Source organism: Scyliorhinus torazame, chromosome 9, assembly GCF_047496885.1.
Source record: "Scyliorhinus torazame isolate Kashiwa2021f chromosome 9, sScyTor2.1, whole genome shotgun sequence".
Taxonomy (NCBI): domain Eukaryota; kingdom Metazoa; phylum Chordata; class Chondrichthyes; order Carcharhiniformes; family Scyliorhinidae; genus Scyliorhinus; species Scyliorhinus torazame.
Genome location: NC_092715.1, coordinates 91,351,989 through 91,372,035, shown reverse-complemented (window position 1 = coordinate 91,372,035; position 20,047 = coordinate 91,351,989). Strand labels below are relative to the sequence as shown.

The window sequence follows — 20,047 nt, the reverse complement described above, 5'->3', positions numbered from 1 at the left end:
TGACATCACGACGTGCGGCAACTGTGGAGCTGCACATTTAAAGCGGCAATGTCCCGCAAGAACCCGACAATGCCTACATTGTGGCAAGGTGGGCCACTACGCTGCTTACTGTCGAGCAGCTCAACCTGTCAATCTTCCACAACTCCAACAACCTCGCAGGGACGTGCGGACCATTCAGCCTCCCCATTACGAATCTTGCCCAGACGACATCCAGACCGGTGACACAGATGACCGAGACGCCTTCCGTGTTGCGGTCATTGATGGGAACCGAGTTAACACGATCAATCCGGGTGATGAATGGTGTGCCACCCTGACGGTCAACCCGAATTCGTCGCCCACCTACTAGACTGGACTTATGAGACGGTTTATACATTGAACTCATGCAACCACTTTGTTAATATGTTTATGTTCTTATCGTTACAGGAATTCGTTTTATCGTTCAACATTTTACCGTTCTTTGTTATGGTACAACCTCGTTATTATGTCACACCCGACATCGCCCCTTGTATATAGTTAAGCCCCATGTACATGCTGTAAATATTGCACACACACACATTTAGCTACACTCAGTACACATCTCTATTTATAAACACGTAGGCACATAATCCTGTAAAAAAGGGGGGCTGTCATGATATTCAGGTGAACATCACAGCACATACATACACAATGATGGACAAATCAATGGACCAATCAACACACAAAACACGACAGCCAATCACGGACAAGAGCATACACAGTACACAGCAGGGAACACGACACTTCCTGGGCACTCGAGCAGGAGAGGGCTCAGGGCACAGACCTCATTGCCAGCCACTCAGAGGTTCACCATGTGCTGAATACCAGAGTTTAATATGTTAATAGTTCATTGAAATAAAACTGCGTAGTACCATTCGCAACCGTGTTGGTTCGTCTGTGTATCAGAGTACCCAACGCTTCAATAGTGACAGAGGCGGAATGAGGCACTTAAACAACCACTAATTGGTCATTTAAGGTTCTTAATAGGCCCGTGGGTGTGTGGGTTGCCCGATGCCTCACTCACCCACCCCAAAATGAGAGACAGGTCAGGAACTGTCGCGAAGCCAGTGGGAAGGTGAAATCCAACCAATGGTGTTCAAGCTGGCGCAGATCGTCACTGGCAAACCAGAAAATTCAAGCTAACCATCAGCATATTAATCAGCAGCGGAAGGCTTTTGAATGCAGTGTGCAACCTTTTCCATGCATTTTCCGGTACTTATTTCACCTCTTATCAAAATTGAGAGCAATAAATTATATGTGGTGTCGATCACATCTGTGAAAGTACAATGTACAGCAACTACATTAGAATATGAATCAATGCTAATCATTGCTAAAAAGAAATTCACCAAAAATCTGGCAGTGTTATAATTCAGTCTGTCTGAAATGAAGTGTGAATTAGCAGAATTTCTGATAATCCAACACTGGCAAGACTAAAACCATCACTCTTGGCCCCTGTATGGCAATTCACAATTTAGACGCTAATCCCTTCCCAGATATCCTCTCGAGCTTTGAATAAAGCCCAAATGTTTTTAGTCTCTTGCTCAAACTTGAGGTTAACTATAAACTCAATGATGAGTACCGCCTCCATTATCTCCTAAACACTGTCCATCTCTGCACTTACATCACCCCAATGCTGTTGAAACCATGAAAAATGTCATTACTACCCTTATCTTGGCTTCTCTATTGCCTGAAACACTTTTCCAATATTCTAACTTGTCCAAATCCCGCATTCCACACAATCTTGTTCATCTGTCACCACAATCATTATTGACCTCCAATGGTTCCACAATCCCTCTTAGCTCAATATTGTACAAGACATCAGCCACAAGCCAAATGCAGCTAACAATCCAAAAGCAAAATACTGCAGATGTTGGAAATAAAAACAGAAAATACTGGAAATACTCAGCAGATCTGGCAGCATCTGTGGATATATAAACAGTTAACATTTTAGAGCATGTGGTTTCATGAGATCTTTCATCTGTCCCGTTGAAATGTCACAAGCTGAAACACTTTCAATCCAAAGATTCTACCAGAGCTGCTGAGTATTTCCAGCATTTTCTGTTTTTATTTAAGCCACTTGGAGCTAATTGAGAATCCAGCTGTAGCTAACTGCATTCTTGATTAATAGAATCAAAAAATGAGGAATAAACACCATCATTAGAATCATAAAAACGGTAGGCGTGGCAGCAGATCATTATGTTTCCTGTGCTCTCAATCTTCATCTGTGCAAGGTACATGAGTGTTAAAATACTTTATTGTGGCACTTAAATTAGACCTTATCCACCCTTTTAGGTCAACTCCATCAATTGTTACGGCCTTTGGAATACCTAAGATATGGTCTGTTTAAACTCCATATTTACATTCAAACGGCCCTGCTGATTTCAGAGTTTCCATCTATGTGAATCACACCATGCCCGCTTTTTCCTACTGGCAAAAATTGGACCTGTCACAAACGGGAATTGGACCTCCACATCACTTCCAACGGTCAACAGGTCTTCCCGATTCTGAAAATCTAGTACATTGTATCCTCCTCAACTTGCTTTCCTACTGATCCTATCAGCAAATCTGGCTATATTCAGTCCTTTTATCCAAGTAATAGTAAATAGTTGAGGCCCCAACACTGGTCCCTGCGGCACTCCACTGATTACAGTTTGCCAAACTGAAGATAATGAATTTATCCCAACTCCCCATTTCCTGTTAGTTCTCCAATCCATGCTATTGGATTAACCCCAACACCATGAGCTCTTTGCTAGTGCAGTACCCTTTTATATGGCTCCTGATCGAACACCTTTAGGAAATCCAAATGCACTACATCTACTAATATCCCTTAATCCACCTTGATTGCTATATCCTCAAAGAATTCTAATAAATTTGTCAAACGCTCCTCCCTTTTCACAAAACTATGTTGACTCTGCTTCATTATATTATAATTTTCTTAAGTCTTTCTACTGCCTCATAATATTGACTTCTACCATTTTCCCAATGATAGTGTTCAATTAACTGGCCTGCAGTTTCTTGTTTTCATCTCCTTCCTTTCTCGAATAGCGGTGTCACATTTGTGATTTTCCAATCCTCTGAAACTTTCCAGAATTGAGGGAATTTTTAAAGATTGGAACTGATGCCTCCACTATCTCCGTAGCCACTTCTTGCAAGACCCTATGATGCAGGCCATCAGGTCCAGAGGACCGATCAGTTTTTCATCCCATTAATTTTCCTGTTAATTTTTCTCTAGTGATCATTATTATTTTAGTTCCTTCCTCCCTCCCTTTAGCCTCTTGATTTCCTATTATTCTAGAGGTGTGCAGCTGCACATTCTTGAAGCCCAGTTCCTCCTTCTAAAACAGCATATTGGATTTAGTCACTGGCCGGAATTTTTTGGCCATTCACACTGGCGGGATCTTCCAGTCCCGTCGACGGCACATTGTGAGAAATCCCGTTCACAACAGCAGGGCCTCTGCCACCACATGAGGACCACCTCTGCAGCAGATTACATGGAAAATGCCGCTATCCAATCTGTCTATGCAATAACTTTTAGAGAAACTAGTAAAATTAACTCTGCTACATTGCCATAATCATATTAAGAATGAATGATTCAGTTTTAAAATAAAAGAATGTTCTGGGAAACTGAGCATTGAGATAATTTTTATATTTTGCTCCAATGCTTTAAACGGAATTTAATGGCAGATCTCCTCTTCAGGTATGTACAATGTGTAAAATGTCAAGTGAAAGCATAACAAGTTGTCGTAATTCAGCAGTAGGAATGCCCAGACAATCTCTGTCCCTTACCAGTAAGACTGCTGTGACATTGGCTGGTGTTCCTGTCCTTTCAATAATCAGACGTATAACTGAGGTGCTTGTTTCATTCACCACAAACTTTGTTTGACCTGCAAACTTTACTTCTGTATTTCCAAAAGCGAGAGTGACACAAAGACCCAAAACAAGTTCAGCCACCGAGAAAACAGCAGGCATTCCTATAAAGAGAAATCAGAGAAACAATACAAGTTTAAACTAGGATCGGTGAAGATTATATGGAAAAATGTGCAAACCCAAAATTGTTCAAGTAAATATTTTCAGATTCATACAGAATTTAATCCAAATCATTTATAAATAACTTAGACAAATGATCTTGTCATTCATTTTGGAATTGGTCTTCTTACTTATTATATGATCATTCCATTAGACAAAATAATGTCAAAGACCTCCTTTTCATTACGAATTGTCTCGTCCAACTGCCCATTTCTAAACACACCACTTAATTTCTGAAACCAAATAAAAGGAGCTCATGGATTTTTTTGTCTCCAAAGTTAAATCTCATCACTCCACTACCTCTGGGTCCTTGTGTCTTTCCGTCTCCTTGATGCCTTGAATAACCCCTCACTCCAGATCTCACACCACAATGCTTTAGGTTTTCTGCAACTGAACCACAGCTTTCATCATCTCCATGAGTAATACCAGCTGTGCCCTCAACCCTGTTCAAACCCAACAACTCCTCACTCTAATTTTTTCTAATATTTATTCATTCTTGAGATGTGAACATCGCAGGCACAAAGAACAAAGCAAAGTACCGCACAGGAACAGGCCCTTCAGCCCTCCAAGCCTGCGCCGACCATGCTGCCCGTCTAAACTAAAATCTTCTGCACTTCCGGGGTCCGTATCCCTCTATTCCCATCCTATTCATGTATTTGTCAAGATGCCCCTTAAACATCACTATCGTCCCGGCTTCCACCACCTCCTCCGGCAGCGAGTTCCAGGCACCCACTACCCTCTGTGTAAAAAACTTGCCTCATACATCTCATCTAAACCTTGCCCCTTGCACTTTAAACCTATGCCACCTAGTAATTGACCCCTCTACCCTGGGAAAAAGCCTCTGACTATCCACTCTGTCTATGCCCCTCATAATTTCGTAGACCTCTATCAGGTCACCTCTCAACTGCCATCGTTCCAGTGAGAACAAACCGAGTTTATTCAACCGCTCCTCATAGCTAATGCCCTCCATACCAGGCAACATCCTGGTAAATCTCTTCTGCACCCTCTCTAAAGCCTCCACATCCTTCTGGTAGTGTGGTGACCAGAATTGAACACTATACTCCAAGTGTGGCCTAACTAAGGTTCTATACAGCTGCAACATGACTTGCCAATTTTTATACTCAATGCCCCGGCCAATGAAGGCAAGCACGTCGTATGCCTTCTTGAAGACCTTCCCCATCTGTGTTGCCCCTTTCAGCGACCTGTGGACCTGTACACCTAGATCTCTCTGACTGTCAATACTCTTGAGGGTTCTACCATTCACTGTATATTCCCTACCTGCATTAGACCTTCCAAAATGCATTATCTCACAGTTGTCCAGATTAAACTCCATCTGCCATCTCTCCGCCCAAGTCTCCAAACGATCTAAATCCTGCTGTATCCTTTGACAGTCCTCATCGCTATCCGCAATTCCACCAACAGGGGGCCTGTACGGCACTGGAGCGGTTCACGCCGTTCCCGCCTCCCATCCCGGCGCGAACTGTGCACCATGGGATCTGCGCATGCACAGTGGCACCGGCGCCAACTGGTGCATGCACGGTGGCCTCCCTCCACGTGCCGGCCCCGACACAACATGGCGCGGGAGTTCAGGGGCCGGCGCATAAGAAAATAGGCCCGGGGAGCGAGAGGCTGGCCCGCCGACCGGTGGGCCCAGATCGCGGGCCAGGCCCCATCGGTGGCCTCCCCTGGATTGGAGCCCCCCCTCCCTCCCCTGTCCCCCCCTCCCCTCCCCTCCCACAGGCTGCCCCCCGACCCTGCGCGCAGAGTTCCCGCCAGCCGGTACCAGGTGTGGACGGCGCCGGCGGGACTCTGCCTTTTTAGAGCGGCCACTCGTCCCATCCGCGCCGGAGAATCGGCGGCCCGGTCACGTACTGCGGCCCGCGACCAGCACCGACGCCAATGGCGCCGATTCTCCGCTCTGCGAAGAATCGCGTGCCGGCGTCGGCACGGCGTGGCCCAGTTGCGAGGATTCTCCGGCCCGGAGCGGGGCTGGGAGAATCCCCCCAATCGATGACGCATTCCGCCTCCTGCATGCTCCAAAGTGCATCCAATTGCTGCTCCAACCGAACTACGCGGTCTGTGAGGAGCTGCCATTGGTTACACTTGCTGCAGATGTAGTCGACCGGAACGCTGGAAGCATCACAGATCTGCCACATCTCACAGTTGGAGCACTGCACCCTGCTGAGTGACATTTAAGCACTAATTAATTAATTTAAAATAAACACTTGAATTATTGTTCGATTGAGTTACAATTAACTATATGGCCCTGACGCTAGATGACTTTTACTGCCAAATTAAATGCTAAATACAGATCTCTGCCCTCAGGTTTAGTTACTCCACTATCTAGTTAATCAATTAGATTTTGTTTTGCAATATTTTTTTTTTTCAAATTTAACAGATTCTCAACCAGCCAATCAGGTCACAGCTTTACTGTGATGTCACTTACAGTTTCCCCCCAACACAATTTGAAAACGTAATAAAAAATTTTAAAATCTCTTACCTTCCCAGGATGTTCTCTGGTTCTCACCCTGCAGATTAACAGTTACAGGCCAGAAGCAAGGGAACAAAACGGTAGGGAAAAGCACCTTCTCCCATTCTGCACCGAATTACCTCACTGCACCAAATTACCAAGTTCCAATTCCCACTCTGGATGTGTCTCACTCACTCAGGATGTGTCTCCTTCACTTGCGCAAAGCCTACAAATGAAAATGATCATTTGTTGCAAGTCTCTAATTGCCCTTCAGAAGATGGTGGTCAGCCATCTTCTTGAAACGCCACAGTCCATGCGAAATAGGGAGGGAGTTCTGGGATTTTGGCCCAGCAACAGTGAAGGAACAGAAATATTATTTCAAGTCAGGATGGTGTGTTTCTTGGAGTGGAACCAGGAGTAGTGGTGTTCCCATACTCTTGTCCTTTTAGGTGCTTGAGGTTGTGGGTTTGGAAGGTGCTGTCAAAGGAGAATTGATGAGTTGCTGCAGTGCATCTTGTGGATGTAATCAACATCTCCTTCTATTCTTCCCCCTTCAAAACTACTCTTTGCAAAACCCCACTTTCTGCCTCTCCCCATTCTCTCCACCAGTCCATCCCTACCCAACCTTTCCTCACTCTCTTTTTCCAGCTCAGCGCCTATTGCTCCCACCACACCCTATTCAAATCCGGTTGGTCTGGAATCCCTTCACATACTCTGTCAACAGACTCTGCATTACCACCAATGCTTATGTAGACATATTCTCTGATATCGCTGAGGATTTCAAAATGTTTGGCCATGCTATCCACCTCTGCTACAGCGACAAATGTTAATTTCTATAGAATGACTCTTTCTCCATTCCATTCCTACGTACCCCAACATAGTCAGTACATCTGCTCCAATTATTTTTCCCCCCCACCCAACAAGGACAGCGCAAGAGTGTCCAAAATCCCCTTCCCTGGTTCTCTTATTGTTATATATAGAATAGCTTCAAGAATATCATCCATTAGCAATGAGAATCATATTAGATTACATGGGCTGGATTTTTAATCAGGGGCCAGAAACCAGAAATGGGGGGCACGTCCCAAGTCCCGATTCCGCATGGCACATTTCAGTCATGCCCATAGAGATTTTCAAATCCTTAGACAATCAAAAACCAAGGAGTGAGCTGACCATCCAGTCAAGGGTGATAGGCAAGTGACTGATGATGGAAGTCCAATGGGAGTCCCTCCAGCACTCAGTGACTGGCAGCCCTACTGGCTAAGGTAGGAACTACCGATCTGGAGATGGAGGCTGCCAGGGACAAGGATAAGCTTATTTATTTGAATGTTTTAAAAAGCCACAGATGCCTGGCCACAAATCTTGAAGGGTAACCACTTCGGGAGATGGCCAGGGACCATAGCTATGGACCAAAAGCTATTGTGTCCAGGTGAGTGGGGCAGAAGGAGCAGCCCCTCTGGTCATCCATTTGGCCATTGCTCATCATACTGGTCTGGTCCTGATCCAGGTCAATGTGCACATCCTGCATTGTTGGCAGTAAATTCCAGTTTTCATGAGATGGGCCCCATAATTGACACCAATTGGTCTCATGTGACTGCCCACTGCTTCCCGACAGGCATCCTATCTAACCCCGAGTCACTCTCATTCAAAATTACTTGGGTCGGGATCATGGCAGTGAACCTAGTTAGGTGTCCACTCACCTCCGCTCTGAACCCTGAACTACTTTAAAAGTCCAGCCCCATATGTGCATCAATGACACAATTGTCTTCTAAACCTCATCCTACTTTTAAACACCAGATCATCCAAAGTTCCTTTCCTCATATTTTATCATGTACGACATCCTGCACACCCTTTACTACATTCTCAATAATCTGACTGTTTCCCATTCAACATATTGGTGCCTTTATTCAAATCCTGAGTTGCAAAGGTAGGTTAACCGGATTCCATGGGTGGGATTTTTCCAGACCTTTCGATACAGGCTGAGAATCTGGAAGGCTGGTGATGTGACATGGGAAGGCATCAGAGGGGGAAACCAATGTCTCGTCATTACCAGCTATGGGAACCCTGCCATGTATGTGTCCTCTTGTTCATCCTGCAGCCTCAATGACCACCCGCAATGATGGTGCTGTCAAGGCTGTCAAACTGCTGGCCCTCTGATTGGATCAGCTGCTCTGGGAAGTGAGCTGCTGTCCTCATTTGGATGGCAATCCCAGTGGCAGACTGCTAATCGGCCACCACAGGAAAAATTAAGCCTTGTCTGGGGACAAGGAAGAAACTGAAACATGCCAGGTGAACCAGCTTTTTGAAGATATTCAGCCAGAGTCTGTAAGGGTTCTACCAGGAGTCCAAATCTGTTCTGTGATGCAAGTATTATTCTATGCCATGCTGATTTTTAAGATAAATTGAGAGCTATATGTTTCTTTGCTAGTTGTCAAATGGAAAATTGAGACACAAAAGGGGTAGTTCTAAGTTCATAATAAAATTTTGTATTAAAAATCCCAAGGTTCTATTTCTTCATGTAATCACTCCAGGGGTGAATCATTCTTTCTGCACAATCTAAAAAATAAACTCGAGTGTTGGGGCTTCAGTCCAGTATCCTAGCCACTGTTGTTGAGGTGCTAGAAAGTGACCGTTCAGTTAAATTAGTGTGCACTGATTGTTATAGAGCAACTGCATGCTGACATAGTTTACTCATGTTATTTCATTACTCATGAGCCTAAATTAGAACTTGCATGCTACCAATAATTCCATTAAGAAAAGAGATCTGTAGAAATATGCTGCCATTTATAGTGCTTTTGATGATCATTAACAACATAATCATGTATTTTGGCCACATAAATAATGCATCTATGATTTTCATGATACATTTCTGAATAGGAATCTGGTTTGACCACATAAAACACTTGACAATGCTTGCTTAGATGATCCCAACAGAGAGTCGGCAAGAGCCATAATGAATTTCATGATCACTGTAATATGTGATAATGCCGAGAAATCTTATTTGAGGAAATAGGCAATTTTTAAAGCACTTATTTGTAGTTACCCCCAGGAAGCTCAGCCTGCAACACCTTATGTGCCCATTTTCGCATGGAATACCTATTTTCCGTTCTTGCTGGTCTTCAACCAATTGCACTGCTTGTAATACTGAATACATAAAGGCTCAAAATATTTAGTTATGGCTCAGGTACTGAGCAAATCAGCGATTCATTTGCCCATATGATACATCTACTAAATTTCACATAACCCAAATATTACCAAAAAGCCATTTTAAAAGTTACATTTTAGTGCTACCTGGTCGCTGGCACTATGAGTTGGCATTCCTTTCTCCTTCCCATACTAAGCTGCATACGGAAACTGATACAGCAACACATGATCCTCAGTAGTCATCTCATGAAAGGTTAGCCCCACTGCCAAAACAGAGGTCAATTTAAAGTCTTTGAGTTACTCATTTGGAAATAGAGAGGTTGTTTCATAATAGTATCATCAATTAATAATCACATGGTATTTCTAGTCCACCCGGTAACAATTAAGCTGCAATTGCTCACCTTCCTACGCACAATGTTGTAAGTGCCATGAATATTAGATAGTTACGAGTTGCGATGTAACCTTTTCAAATGCCTATATTTAGGTCTGAGCAAGTAGCACTTCAGACAGCAACAAGTACATTCTACTGTTTACCATCCTATCTTCGTTTTATACAAATATTACCATTTCACACATACTTTATGGAAGGACAAAATGTACAAAGATCCCATTAAACATCTTGATATATTGAATATTAATAAAAATGTACTACCTCTTAAATACATTTATATTTAGAGCTTTTGCACGAAGTTAACATCACATTGAATACATTTTAGCTTGTTTAGATTATGGGTGGGATTTTCAACCGTCGAGGATCTTCTGGTCCTGCGATGGTGACTCCCGCCATGGATTCCCTTGTGGCAGAAGGTGCAAACGAGAAACCCTGTTGACAGTGGCGGGACTGGAAGATGGCCAATGGTGGGCTGCCTGTGCAAACCACACCGTGGGCAGGGGGGCGGAACATCATGCCCTATGTTTCAGAGCCAGTATATAAATCAACTACCACAATAAACTAAGCTGGGAAAAATGACAATGTTTATTTTAATATAATATTGGCATTTTTCCAGGATCTGAATTCGCAAATGAACTGTATAATATATTATCCCAGTAATCCATTGCTTGATGTATTGATTATCTTAATTTATTGAGGCTTTTATTAAATTATGAAATAATTGGTAATTAATTGAATTATAAGAAAGGTCATCCCGACACGCATTATTAATATGTCTCTGGCACGATAAAATTGTGTAATGTTGATGAGTATATATTTATCACATTTATATATATTGGTTAAAGAATAATTTGGCATGTTGGAAGCAGCACCAGACATCCCTGAAAATGAGATAAAAACCTGGTAAAGCTAGAGAGGTTGACAGCAAAAGCAACATGCTATAGGCATAGCCAGAGGTCTTGTGGCATATTGTGTAATGACCGAGCCTCTGAGCTAGAATCAGGTTCTAGTATCCCCGAACTTGGTGGCCAATGAAGGTACACTCATAGTGGAGCCAAATAAGTTGAATATCCTTCCAAAAAACACCAATGATAGACAGTGAGAGCGGACAGATTTCTCGTCAGCCATGTGATGGAAAGAACGTTGGAACTTCTACCATCACTATCCATAGCTCCAATCTACAAAATGCAATAAAAGTACATGTTATCACAGAATCTCAGGCTCCTGGAATGAACTGTAACAGCCCATTGACACACCTAAGCAATCGCACAACCAAGCAATCAGGTCAAAGCTCAGTAGCCCTGCCACAACCAGTCATGAATGGTGGTAGAACATTGTGCTAACAGCAACAGGAGGTTCCAAAGAGGTTCCTCATATGTATGCAAAAGAAATATTCACCATCATGTTCATCCATAAGGTCTGAGCAATTCATTCTTCCCAGCCTCCTTCCAAAGTCATCATTACCACAGATGCCAGTCTTCATCAACGTCAATTCACGCCATGCGGCATCAAGAAATAACTGCATTCACAGGGCAAAGATTACAGAATTGTATAGTGCTGAAGACCTGTGCTCCAGCACTAGCTAGACTGTTCCAGTACAATTACACCATTAACATATGCCAGATAATGTGGAAAATTGATCAGTTATGCCCTGCTCAGAAGAAGCACAACAATTCCAATTTAGTCAGCTTCTGCCCGATCAGCCTAATAGAACATAGAACATAGAATGATACAGCGCAGTACAGGCCCTTCGGCCCACGAAGTTGCACCGACATGGGAAGTCAAAAAAACAAAAGCCATCTAACCTACACTATGCCATTATCATCCATATGCTTATCCAATAAACTTTTAAATGCCCTCAATGTTGGCGAGTTCACTACTGTTGCAGGTAGGGCATTCCACAGCCTCACCACTCTTTGCGTAAAGAACCTACCTCTGACCTATATCTGTTACCCCTCAGTTTAAGGCTATGTCCCCTCGTGCTAGCCATTTCCATCCGCGGGAGAAGGCTCTCACTGTCCACCCTATCTAACCCCCTGATCATTTTGTCTGCCTCTATTAAGTCTCCTCTTAACCTTCTTCTCTCTAACGAAAACAACCTCAAGTCCATCAGCCTTTCCTCATAAGACACTGCCAGGTCTAGTTCCCAATGTCAGACCGATGCACCTGCACACAGCTCCCCCACACACTGCAGCCCAACCACTCGGAGGCACAGTTGAGCAAAGAAGCCTCTGTAGAAATGGTTTAAGGGGAACATGCAGACCTCTGGAATGCATGGCTGACAGCACAGGGTTTTTATGCATGGAAGCAGGATTTCCCATTTTCCTGTACATTTCCTTTGGAAACACTGCAGAGATGAGTAGTGCTTGGACTTGCTGAAGTGGCTGTGATGCACTGTGCAAAGGTACGGCCATCCGCCCAGGATTCAGCTGTAACCTTGCTGGCCTGCAAAAGGAGAATGTTGTAGGATTGAGCTGAAGTCTTGTCTTTTCTGGGGCGCACTGGAATGTGGGATAGCTACAGCCACCCCCCCCCCCCCCCCTCTGGGGCTGAGTTCACTGCTCGTTCCAGGCCTCCCGTGGTCTTTGTTAACCTCCCGGATTACAAAACCAAAGAAGCATGTCGCACCCGGAGGAGGCCATTTGGCCCATTCTTCCCGTGCTGGCCCTTTCGCGGAGCTGTCCAATTTTATACCCAACTCGTTCCCCCAAAGCCCTGGAAGGTTTTGACTCTTCCAAGTCTTTGTCCAGTTCCTTTTTGAAAGTTCCTCTCGAATGTACTTCGACCGCACCTTCCGGAAAGCTAAAAACAGACTGCAGACCTCTGGTGGGGACCATGAGCCGGGCGATCGCTCACCAGGTAGCTCCCGCTTGGGAATCTATGCGGGAATTCTCTGGCCGTTGGGATTCCGTGTTCCCTCCTGCAGCGCACCCTGTTTAATCATCACTAAACAGATAGAGGGAGTTAGTAATAGTGCTCATAAGTGACACCTACCAATAATTTACTCACTGCTGCTCAGTTTGGGTTCTGCCAGGGCAACCCAGTTCTAAATATCGTTGCTGCCTTGGATAAAACATGGGATAAACTAAATTCCATAGGCAAGGTGAGAATGATTGTCCTTGACATCAAGGTAGCATTCAACCTAGTGTGACACCAAGAAGCCCTAACAAAAGTGAAATCAATGGGGATCGGGGAGGAAAATTCTCCAGCAGCTGAAGTCATACCTCGCAAAAAGGAAGATGGTTTGGGTTGGTGGAAGCCAGTCATCTCAGTACTTCAGAAGTTTTATTAATATTATATCATAAGCCCAACTATGATGTGCTATTCCAGTCAATAACCAACCCTCCATCAGAAGGTTGGAAGTGGTACTATTCACTGATGGGTGCACTTCCAATTTCTCAGATAATGAAGTAGCTCTAATCTAACTCAGTGAGACTTGGACAACGTTCAAGCGTGGGCTGATGGCTGATAAGTGGAAAGTAACATCCACAGATGCCGTGCAACAACTATCTTCAACAAAAAAGAGAACCTACAAACTTCCCTCAACATTCAATGCCATCAGTATTTGCCACCATTGACAGACTGAGTGCTATCACTGACCAGAAATTCAACTCACACAGCCATATACATGGCTTGGCAACCGGAGCAAATTAGAGGTTGGGAATTCGGTTGTGACTGGTTCACCTCCTAGTCCTTTATAACTATTTCGTCTTCGACAAGGTACATGTCAGGAATGATTAAATAATTTTCACTTTTCTGGATGTTGCAGCTAAAATAACACAAATTTGACACCATCTCGGAACAAGCAGTTTAATTGATCCACACGCACCTCATACACTGGCCTAAATACCCACCCACACCACCACTGGTATAATATGGTTGTGACATCTCCAAGATACATTGCTGCAACATGCAAAAACATCTTTGGCAGTACTTCCCAAAGTCACAAGCTCCACCATCTAAAACGACATGGACAGCAGACACAGGGAATACCATCACCTACAAGGTATTTTCAAGTTGCATGCCATCCTGACTCATATGTAGATCGCCATTTCTTCATAGTCGCTGGATGTTTTCCCCTGTGGTTGTCCCCCTCTCGAACAGATATACCCCTTTGGATACTGTCGGGGGGGATAGCCTATCAGGGGAAAACAGCAGCAGCCAGAGCAGTGGCACCACGGCTGGCTCTGATGTTCAGAAGGGAGGGTCAAAGTGCAGAATAGTAATAGGGGACTCTATAGTCAGGGGCACAGATAGGCGCTTCTGTGGACGTGAAAGAGACTCCAGGATGGTATGTTGCCTCCCTGGTGCCAGGGTCCAGGATGTCTCTGAACGGGTAGAGGGAATCCTCAAGGGGGAGGGCAAACAGGCAGCGGTCGTTGTACATATTGGTACTAACGACATAGGCAGGAAGGGGCATGAGGTCCTGCAGCAGGAGTTCAGGGAGCTGGGCAGAAAGTTAAAAGACAGGACCTCGAGGGTTGTAATCTCGGGATTACTCCCTGTGCCACGTGCCAGTGAGGCTAGAAATAGGAAGATAGAGCAGATAAACACGTGGCTAAACAGCTGGTGTAGGAGGGAGGGTTTCCATTATCTGGACCACTGGGAGCTCTTCCGGGGCAGGTGTGACCTGTATAAGAAGGACGGGTTGCATCTAAACCGGAGAGGCATAAATATCCTGGCCGCGAGGTTTGCTAGTGTCACACGGGAGGGTTTAAACCAGTATGGCAGGGGGGTGGGCACGGGAGCAATAGGTCAGAAGGTGAGAGCATTGAGGGAGAACTAGGGAATAGGGACAGTGTGGCTCTGAGGCAGAGCAGACGGGGAGAAGTTGCTGAACACAGCGGGTCTGGTGGCCTGAAGTGCATATGTTTTAATGCAAGGAGCATTACGGGTAAGGCAGATGAACTTAGAGCTTGGATTACTACTTGGAACTATGATGTTGTTGCCATTACAGAGACCTGGTTGAGGGAAGGGCAGGATTGGCAGCTAAACGTTCCAGGATTTAGATGTTTCAGGCGGGATAGAGGGGGATGTAAAAGGGGAGGTGGAGTTGCGCTACTTGTTCGGGAGAATATCACAGCTATACTGCGAGAGGACACCTCAGAGGGCAGTGAGGCTATATGGGCAGAGATCAGGAATAAGAAGGGTGCAGTCACAATGTTGGGGGTATACTACAGGCCTCCCAACAGCCAGCGGGAGATAGAGGAGCAGATAGGTAGACAGATTTTGGAAAAGAGTAAAAACAACAGGGTTGTGGTGATGGGAGACTTCAACTTCCCCAATATTGACTGGGACTCACTTAGTGCCAGGGGCTTAGACGGGGCGGAGTTTGTAAGGAGCATCCAGGAGGGCTTCTGAAAACAATATGTAAACAGTCCAACTAGGGAAGGGGCGGTACTGGACCTGGTATTGGGGAATGAGCCCGGCCAGGTGGTAGATGTTTCAGTAGGGGAGCATTTCGGTAACAGTGACCACAATTCAGTAAGTTTTAAAGTACTGGTGGACAAGGATAAGAGTGGTCCGAGGATGAATGTGCTAAATTGGGGGAAGGCTAATTATAACAATATTAGGCGGGAACTGAAGAACATAGATTGGGGGCGGATGTTTGAGGGCAAATCAACATCTGACATGTGGGAGGCTTTCAAGTGTCAGTTGAAAGGAATACAGGACCGGCATGTTCCTGTGAGGAAGAAAGATAAATACGGCAATTTTCGGGAACCTTGGATGACGAGAGATATTGTAGGCCTCGTCAAAAAGAAAAAGGAGGCATTTGTCAGGGCTAAAAGGCTGGGAACAGACGAAGCCTGTGTGGCATATAAGGAAAGTAGGAAGGAACTTAAGCAAGGAGTCAGGAGGGCTAGAAGGGGTCACGAAAAGTCATTAGCAAATAGGGTTAAGGAAAATCCCAAGGCTTTTTACACATACATAAAAAGCAAGAGGGTAGCAGGGAAAGGGTTGGCCCACTGAAGGATAGGCAAGGGAATCTATGTGTGGAGCCAGAGGAAATGGGCGAGGTACTAAATGAATACTTTGCATCAGTATTCACCAAAGAGAAGGAATTGGTAGATGTTGAGTCTGGAGAAGGGGGTGTAGATAGCCTGGGTCACATTGTGATCCAAAAAGACGAGGTGTTGGGTGTCTTAAAAAATATTAAGGTAGATAAGTCCCCAGGGCCTGATGGGATCTACCCCAGAATACTGAAGGAGGCTGGAGAGGAAATTGCTGAGGCCTTGACAGAAATCTTTGGATCCTCGCTGTCTTCAGGGGATGTCCCGGAGGACTGGAGAATAGCCAATGTTGTTCCTCTGTTTAAGAAGGGTAGCAAGGATAATCCCGGGAACTACAGGCCGGTGAGCCTTACGTCAGTGGTAGGGAAATTACTGGAGAGAATTCTTCGAGACAGGATCTACTCCCATTTGGAAGCAAATGGACGTATTAGTGAGAGGCAGCACGGTTTTGTGAAGGGGAGGTCGTGTCTCACTAACTTGATAGAGTTTTTCGAGGAGGTCACTAAGATGATTGATGCAGGTAGGGCAGTAGATGTTGTCTATATGGACTTCAGTAAGGCCTTTGACAAGGTCCCTCATGGTAGATTAGTACAAAAGGTGAAGTCACACGGGATCAGGGGTGAACTGGCAAGGTGGATACAGAACTGGCTAGGCCATAGAAGGCAGAGGGTAGCAATGGAGGGATGCTTTTCTAATTGGAGGGCTGTGACCAGTGGTGTTCCACAGGGATCAGTGCTGGGACCTTTGCTCTTTGTAGTATATATAAATGATTTGGAGGAAAATGTAACTGGTCTGATTAGTAAGTTTGCAGACGACACAAAGGTTGGTGGAATTGCGGATAGCGATGAGGACTGTCTGAGGATACAGCAGGATTTAGATTGTCTGGAGACTTGGGCGGAGAGATGGCAGATGGAGTTTAATCCGGACAAATGTGAGGTAATGCATTTTGGAAGGTCTAATGCAGGTAGGGAATATACAGTGAATGGTAGAACCCTCAAGAGTATTGAAAGTCAAAGAGATCTAGGAGTACAGGTCCACAGGTCATTGAAAGGGGCAACACAGGTGGAGAAGGTAGTCAAGAAGGCATACGGCATGCTGGCCTTCATTGGCCGGGGCATTGAGTATAAGAATTGGCAAGTCATGTTGCAGCTGTATAGAACCTTAGTTAGGCCACACTTGGAGTATAGTGTTCAATTCTGGTCGCCACACTACCAGAAGGATGTGGAGGCTTTAGAGAGGGTGCAGAAGAGATTTACCAGAATGTTGCCTGGTATGGAGGGCATAAGCTATGAGGAGCGGTTGAATAAACTCGGTTTGTTCTCACTGGAACGAAGGAGGTTGAGGGGCGACCTGATAGAGGTATACAAAATTATGAGGGGCATAGACAGAGTGGATAGTCAGAGGCTTTTCCCCAGGGTAGAGGGGTCAATTACTAGGGGGCATAGGTTTCAGGTGAGAGGGGCAAGGTTTAGAGTAGATGTACGAGGCAAGTTTTTTACGCAGAGGGTAGTGGGTACCTGGAACTCGCTACCGGAGGAGGTAGTGGAAGCAGGGACGATAGGGACATTTAAGGGGCATCTTGACAAATATATGAATAGGATGGGAATAGAAGGATACGGACCCAGGAAGTGTAGAAGATTGTAGTTTAGTCGGGCAGTATGGTCGGCACGGGCTTGGAGGGCCGAAGGGCCTGTTCCTGTGCTGTACATTTCTTTGTTCTTTGAAAATTCTGGAACTATTCAGGGACATGGACTGCAGCACCTCATGGAGAAATCCCACCATCATCTCCTCAAGGGCAACCATGGGTGAACAACAAATGACAGTGATGCCTACTTTTTCAGGTTGCCCTGCTAGCTTACCCATCAATACTGCCACCTATTCCCACCCCATTATGCCCATTCCATCATGGGCTCAGTAACGTTCAACGTTATTTGTAATTCTACACTGGAGGTGACTGGGAAATGATTTTTAAAACTTGCCCAGTCTATTATTCTAATTCAGTACACTATGCCTCAAGGTTTCTTCCAACCTTTGTGCCCAATGAAAACTTAGCCTGGCAATAGATTACATGAATGTCGAATCTGATAAGAGTAAAGACTTGAAATGAAAATTGTTTATTGTCACAAGTAGGCTTCAAATGAAGTTACTGTGAAAAGCCCCTAGTCGCCACATTCGGCACCTGTTCGGGGAGGCTGGTATGGGAACTTATCTTTGCAACAAAGATTCAGAACCAAAAATGCAATTACTTGATTCAATTTTTCAAGTTTTATTCTGTCAAGTTTGAAGAAAATGACCACAGCCAAATTTTTATACAACCAAAACAATAAGATTACATCTACTTTGCCATTATAATTTGATCAATCATCTATTTCCATCATAATAAGTTAAAGGTGAATGCAATAGAGGAATTTCCTGAAGGAGGACTCTCGAATAAGGTCCTGCAATTTTTTTTTGCTGGTTTCCTTAATGGTTCCTAGTCCTATGATATACTTTCCTGTACAAATACAGTAACTTTTACGATGAAGTTACTTTAACTTTCCTGCTATTTGGTAAACCTCATGCTCAGAGTTATAATTTCCGATAACAAACATGTCAGAACAATTCCAAGTCCCACCGCAGCTCAATTCTATGCAACCAACAGATTGGCACAAATAATGTTAATCCTCAGCACAGAAATAATTTAGTTACATTTTTTCTCAACAGTTATCCAAATGTTCTTTTTTTAAATAGGTACCATGACAATTCTAAAAGTACTGTATAAAGGCCAATTAAAATGATAGATGCAATTGTCTGTGCAATGAGATAAATAGACACATCGCTGCTGCTTTAACATGGGTCTGTGTAAACACATATTCGAGTAGCACGAAGACAAGGGGATTTTATAGTATCCCTCCAGCTACACTTTTCAAAGACATTATTTGCAATTTAGAGACCGGGAACGGCAAGTTTCACAATTGTGTTCCCCAGAGACAGACGCTTAATCGGTTCTCATCAAACAGGAATACAATCTTGAGCATGGCTGTTTACAGTAATTGCACTTGAACATCAGCTGTCCTCTGCCCTTAACTTTGAAATTTCGCCGCATCGGAATTTATTTGCACTGTGTCAAACCAAACGTGGAATCTCGTTTTTACACCAAGTGCTGCTCAAGAAAGATCCTGATAAAGCGGATATTTCCCCCCAACCATTTAGATTTGAATCACCCACAATCCACCACCTTGAGATAGTGAACTGAGGTGCATCCACTCACACTCAACATTAAACAATATAAACACACATTTCCAAGACTGAACAAGATGTTTTTTTTCTCTCGCTGCAGAGAAAGAGTTTCATTCCTGGATCTGCTTCACCTTTAACAGGTGCAGAAATGGTCATTTTATTTTCGAATGTATTTTATTTGCAATACCAGATCCTCCAACCTTGCGCGATCCGCCTACTGGTAGTAATTCCATCCGATATAATTTTATTTTTCTAGCCACCCCCGTTATTTCTGATCTGGATTTTATGCCGCTAACAGATACCCGCAAAACAACATTTCCATTGGTTTGAAACAATCTCGATTTGAACTCGTCCCGCCTGGTCTTCTAAACTCACTTGCAATGGTTTTTCAGCCTTGTCCCGCGCTCCCCTCTCGAAGGGTCTGTGCGGAGAAAGTCTTGCAAAAGCGTCTCCTGGTCCCCGGCGGCGGCGTCCTCACTCCCGCTCACTGCAAGCTGCGGGCTCCGGCTCGGGGGCTCGTAGGGAGAGCGCATGCGCCCGGGGCTCGGGGGTGGCTGAGTGGGTCTCCCGTCTGACACGCACACACACAAAAACATCTGTCTGTTTCGACCTGAACTTTCTCCAATTTTATGGAGGTGAAGAAGGTAAAATCTCCCTGCTGGAACTGAACGAGCAAATATTGATCATGGAAAGCACGCAGAAACGCTTTAAGAGTCGTTTCAAAGACTGGCAATGGATGTCCTCAAAGTTGTTTTATTAGAATTAAAACCTTTG

General features: G+C 44.6%; 1 protein-coding gene across 1 annotated transcript in view; it reads right to left on the bottom strand.

The window, feature by feature from the left end:
* The window catches only part of adgrv1 (adhesion G protein-coupled receptor V1), a 981,490-nt gene extending 961,734 nt beyond the window's left edge, over positions 1-19,756 (bottom strand). Inside the window, exons 1-2 of the mRNA XM_072516264.1 lie at positions 19,649-19,756; positions 3,802-3,986 (exon numbers count right to left, since the gene is read on the bottom strand). Coding sequence (XP_072372365.1) covers positions 3,802-3,984 — 183 coding nt within the window. The 5' untranslated portion in view covers positions 3,985-3,986; positions 19,649-19,756. The remainder of the gene's footprint in view (positions 1-3,801; positions 3,987-19,648) is intronic.
* Positions 19,757-20,047: the final 291 nt, after the last annotated feature.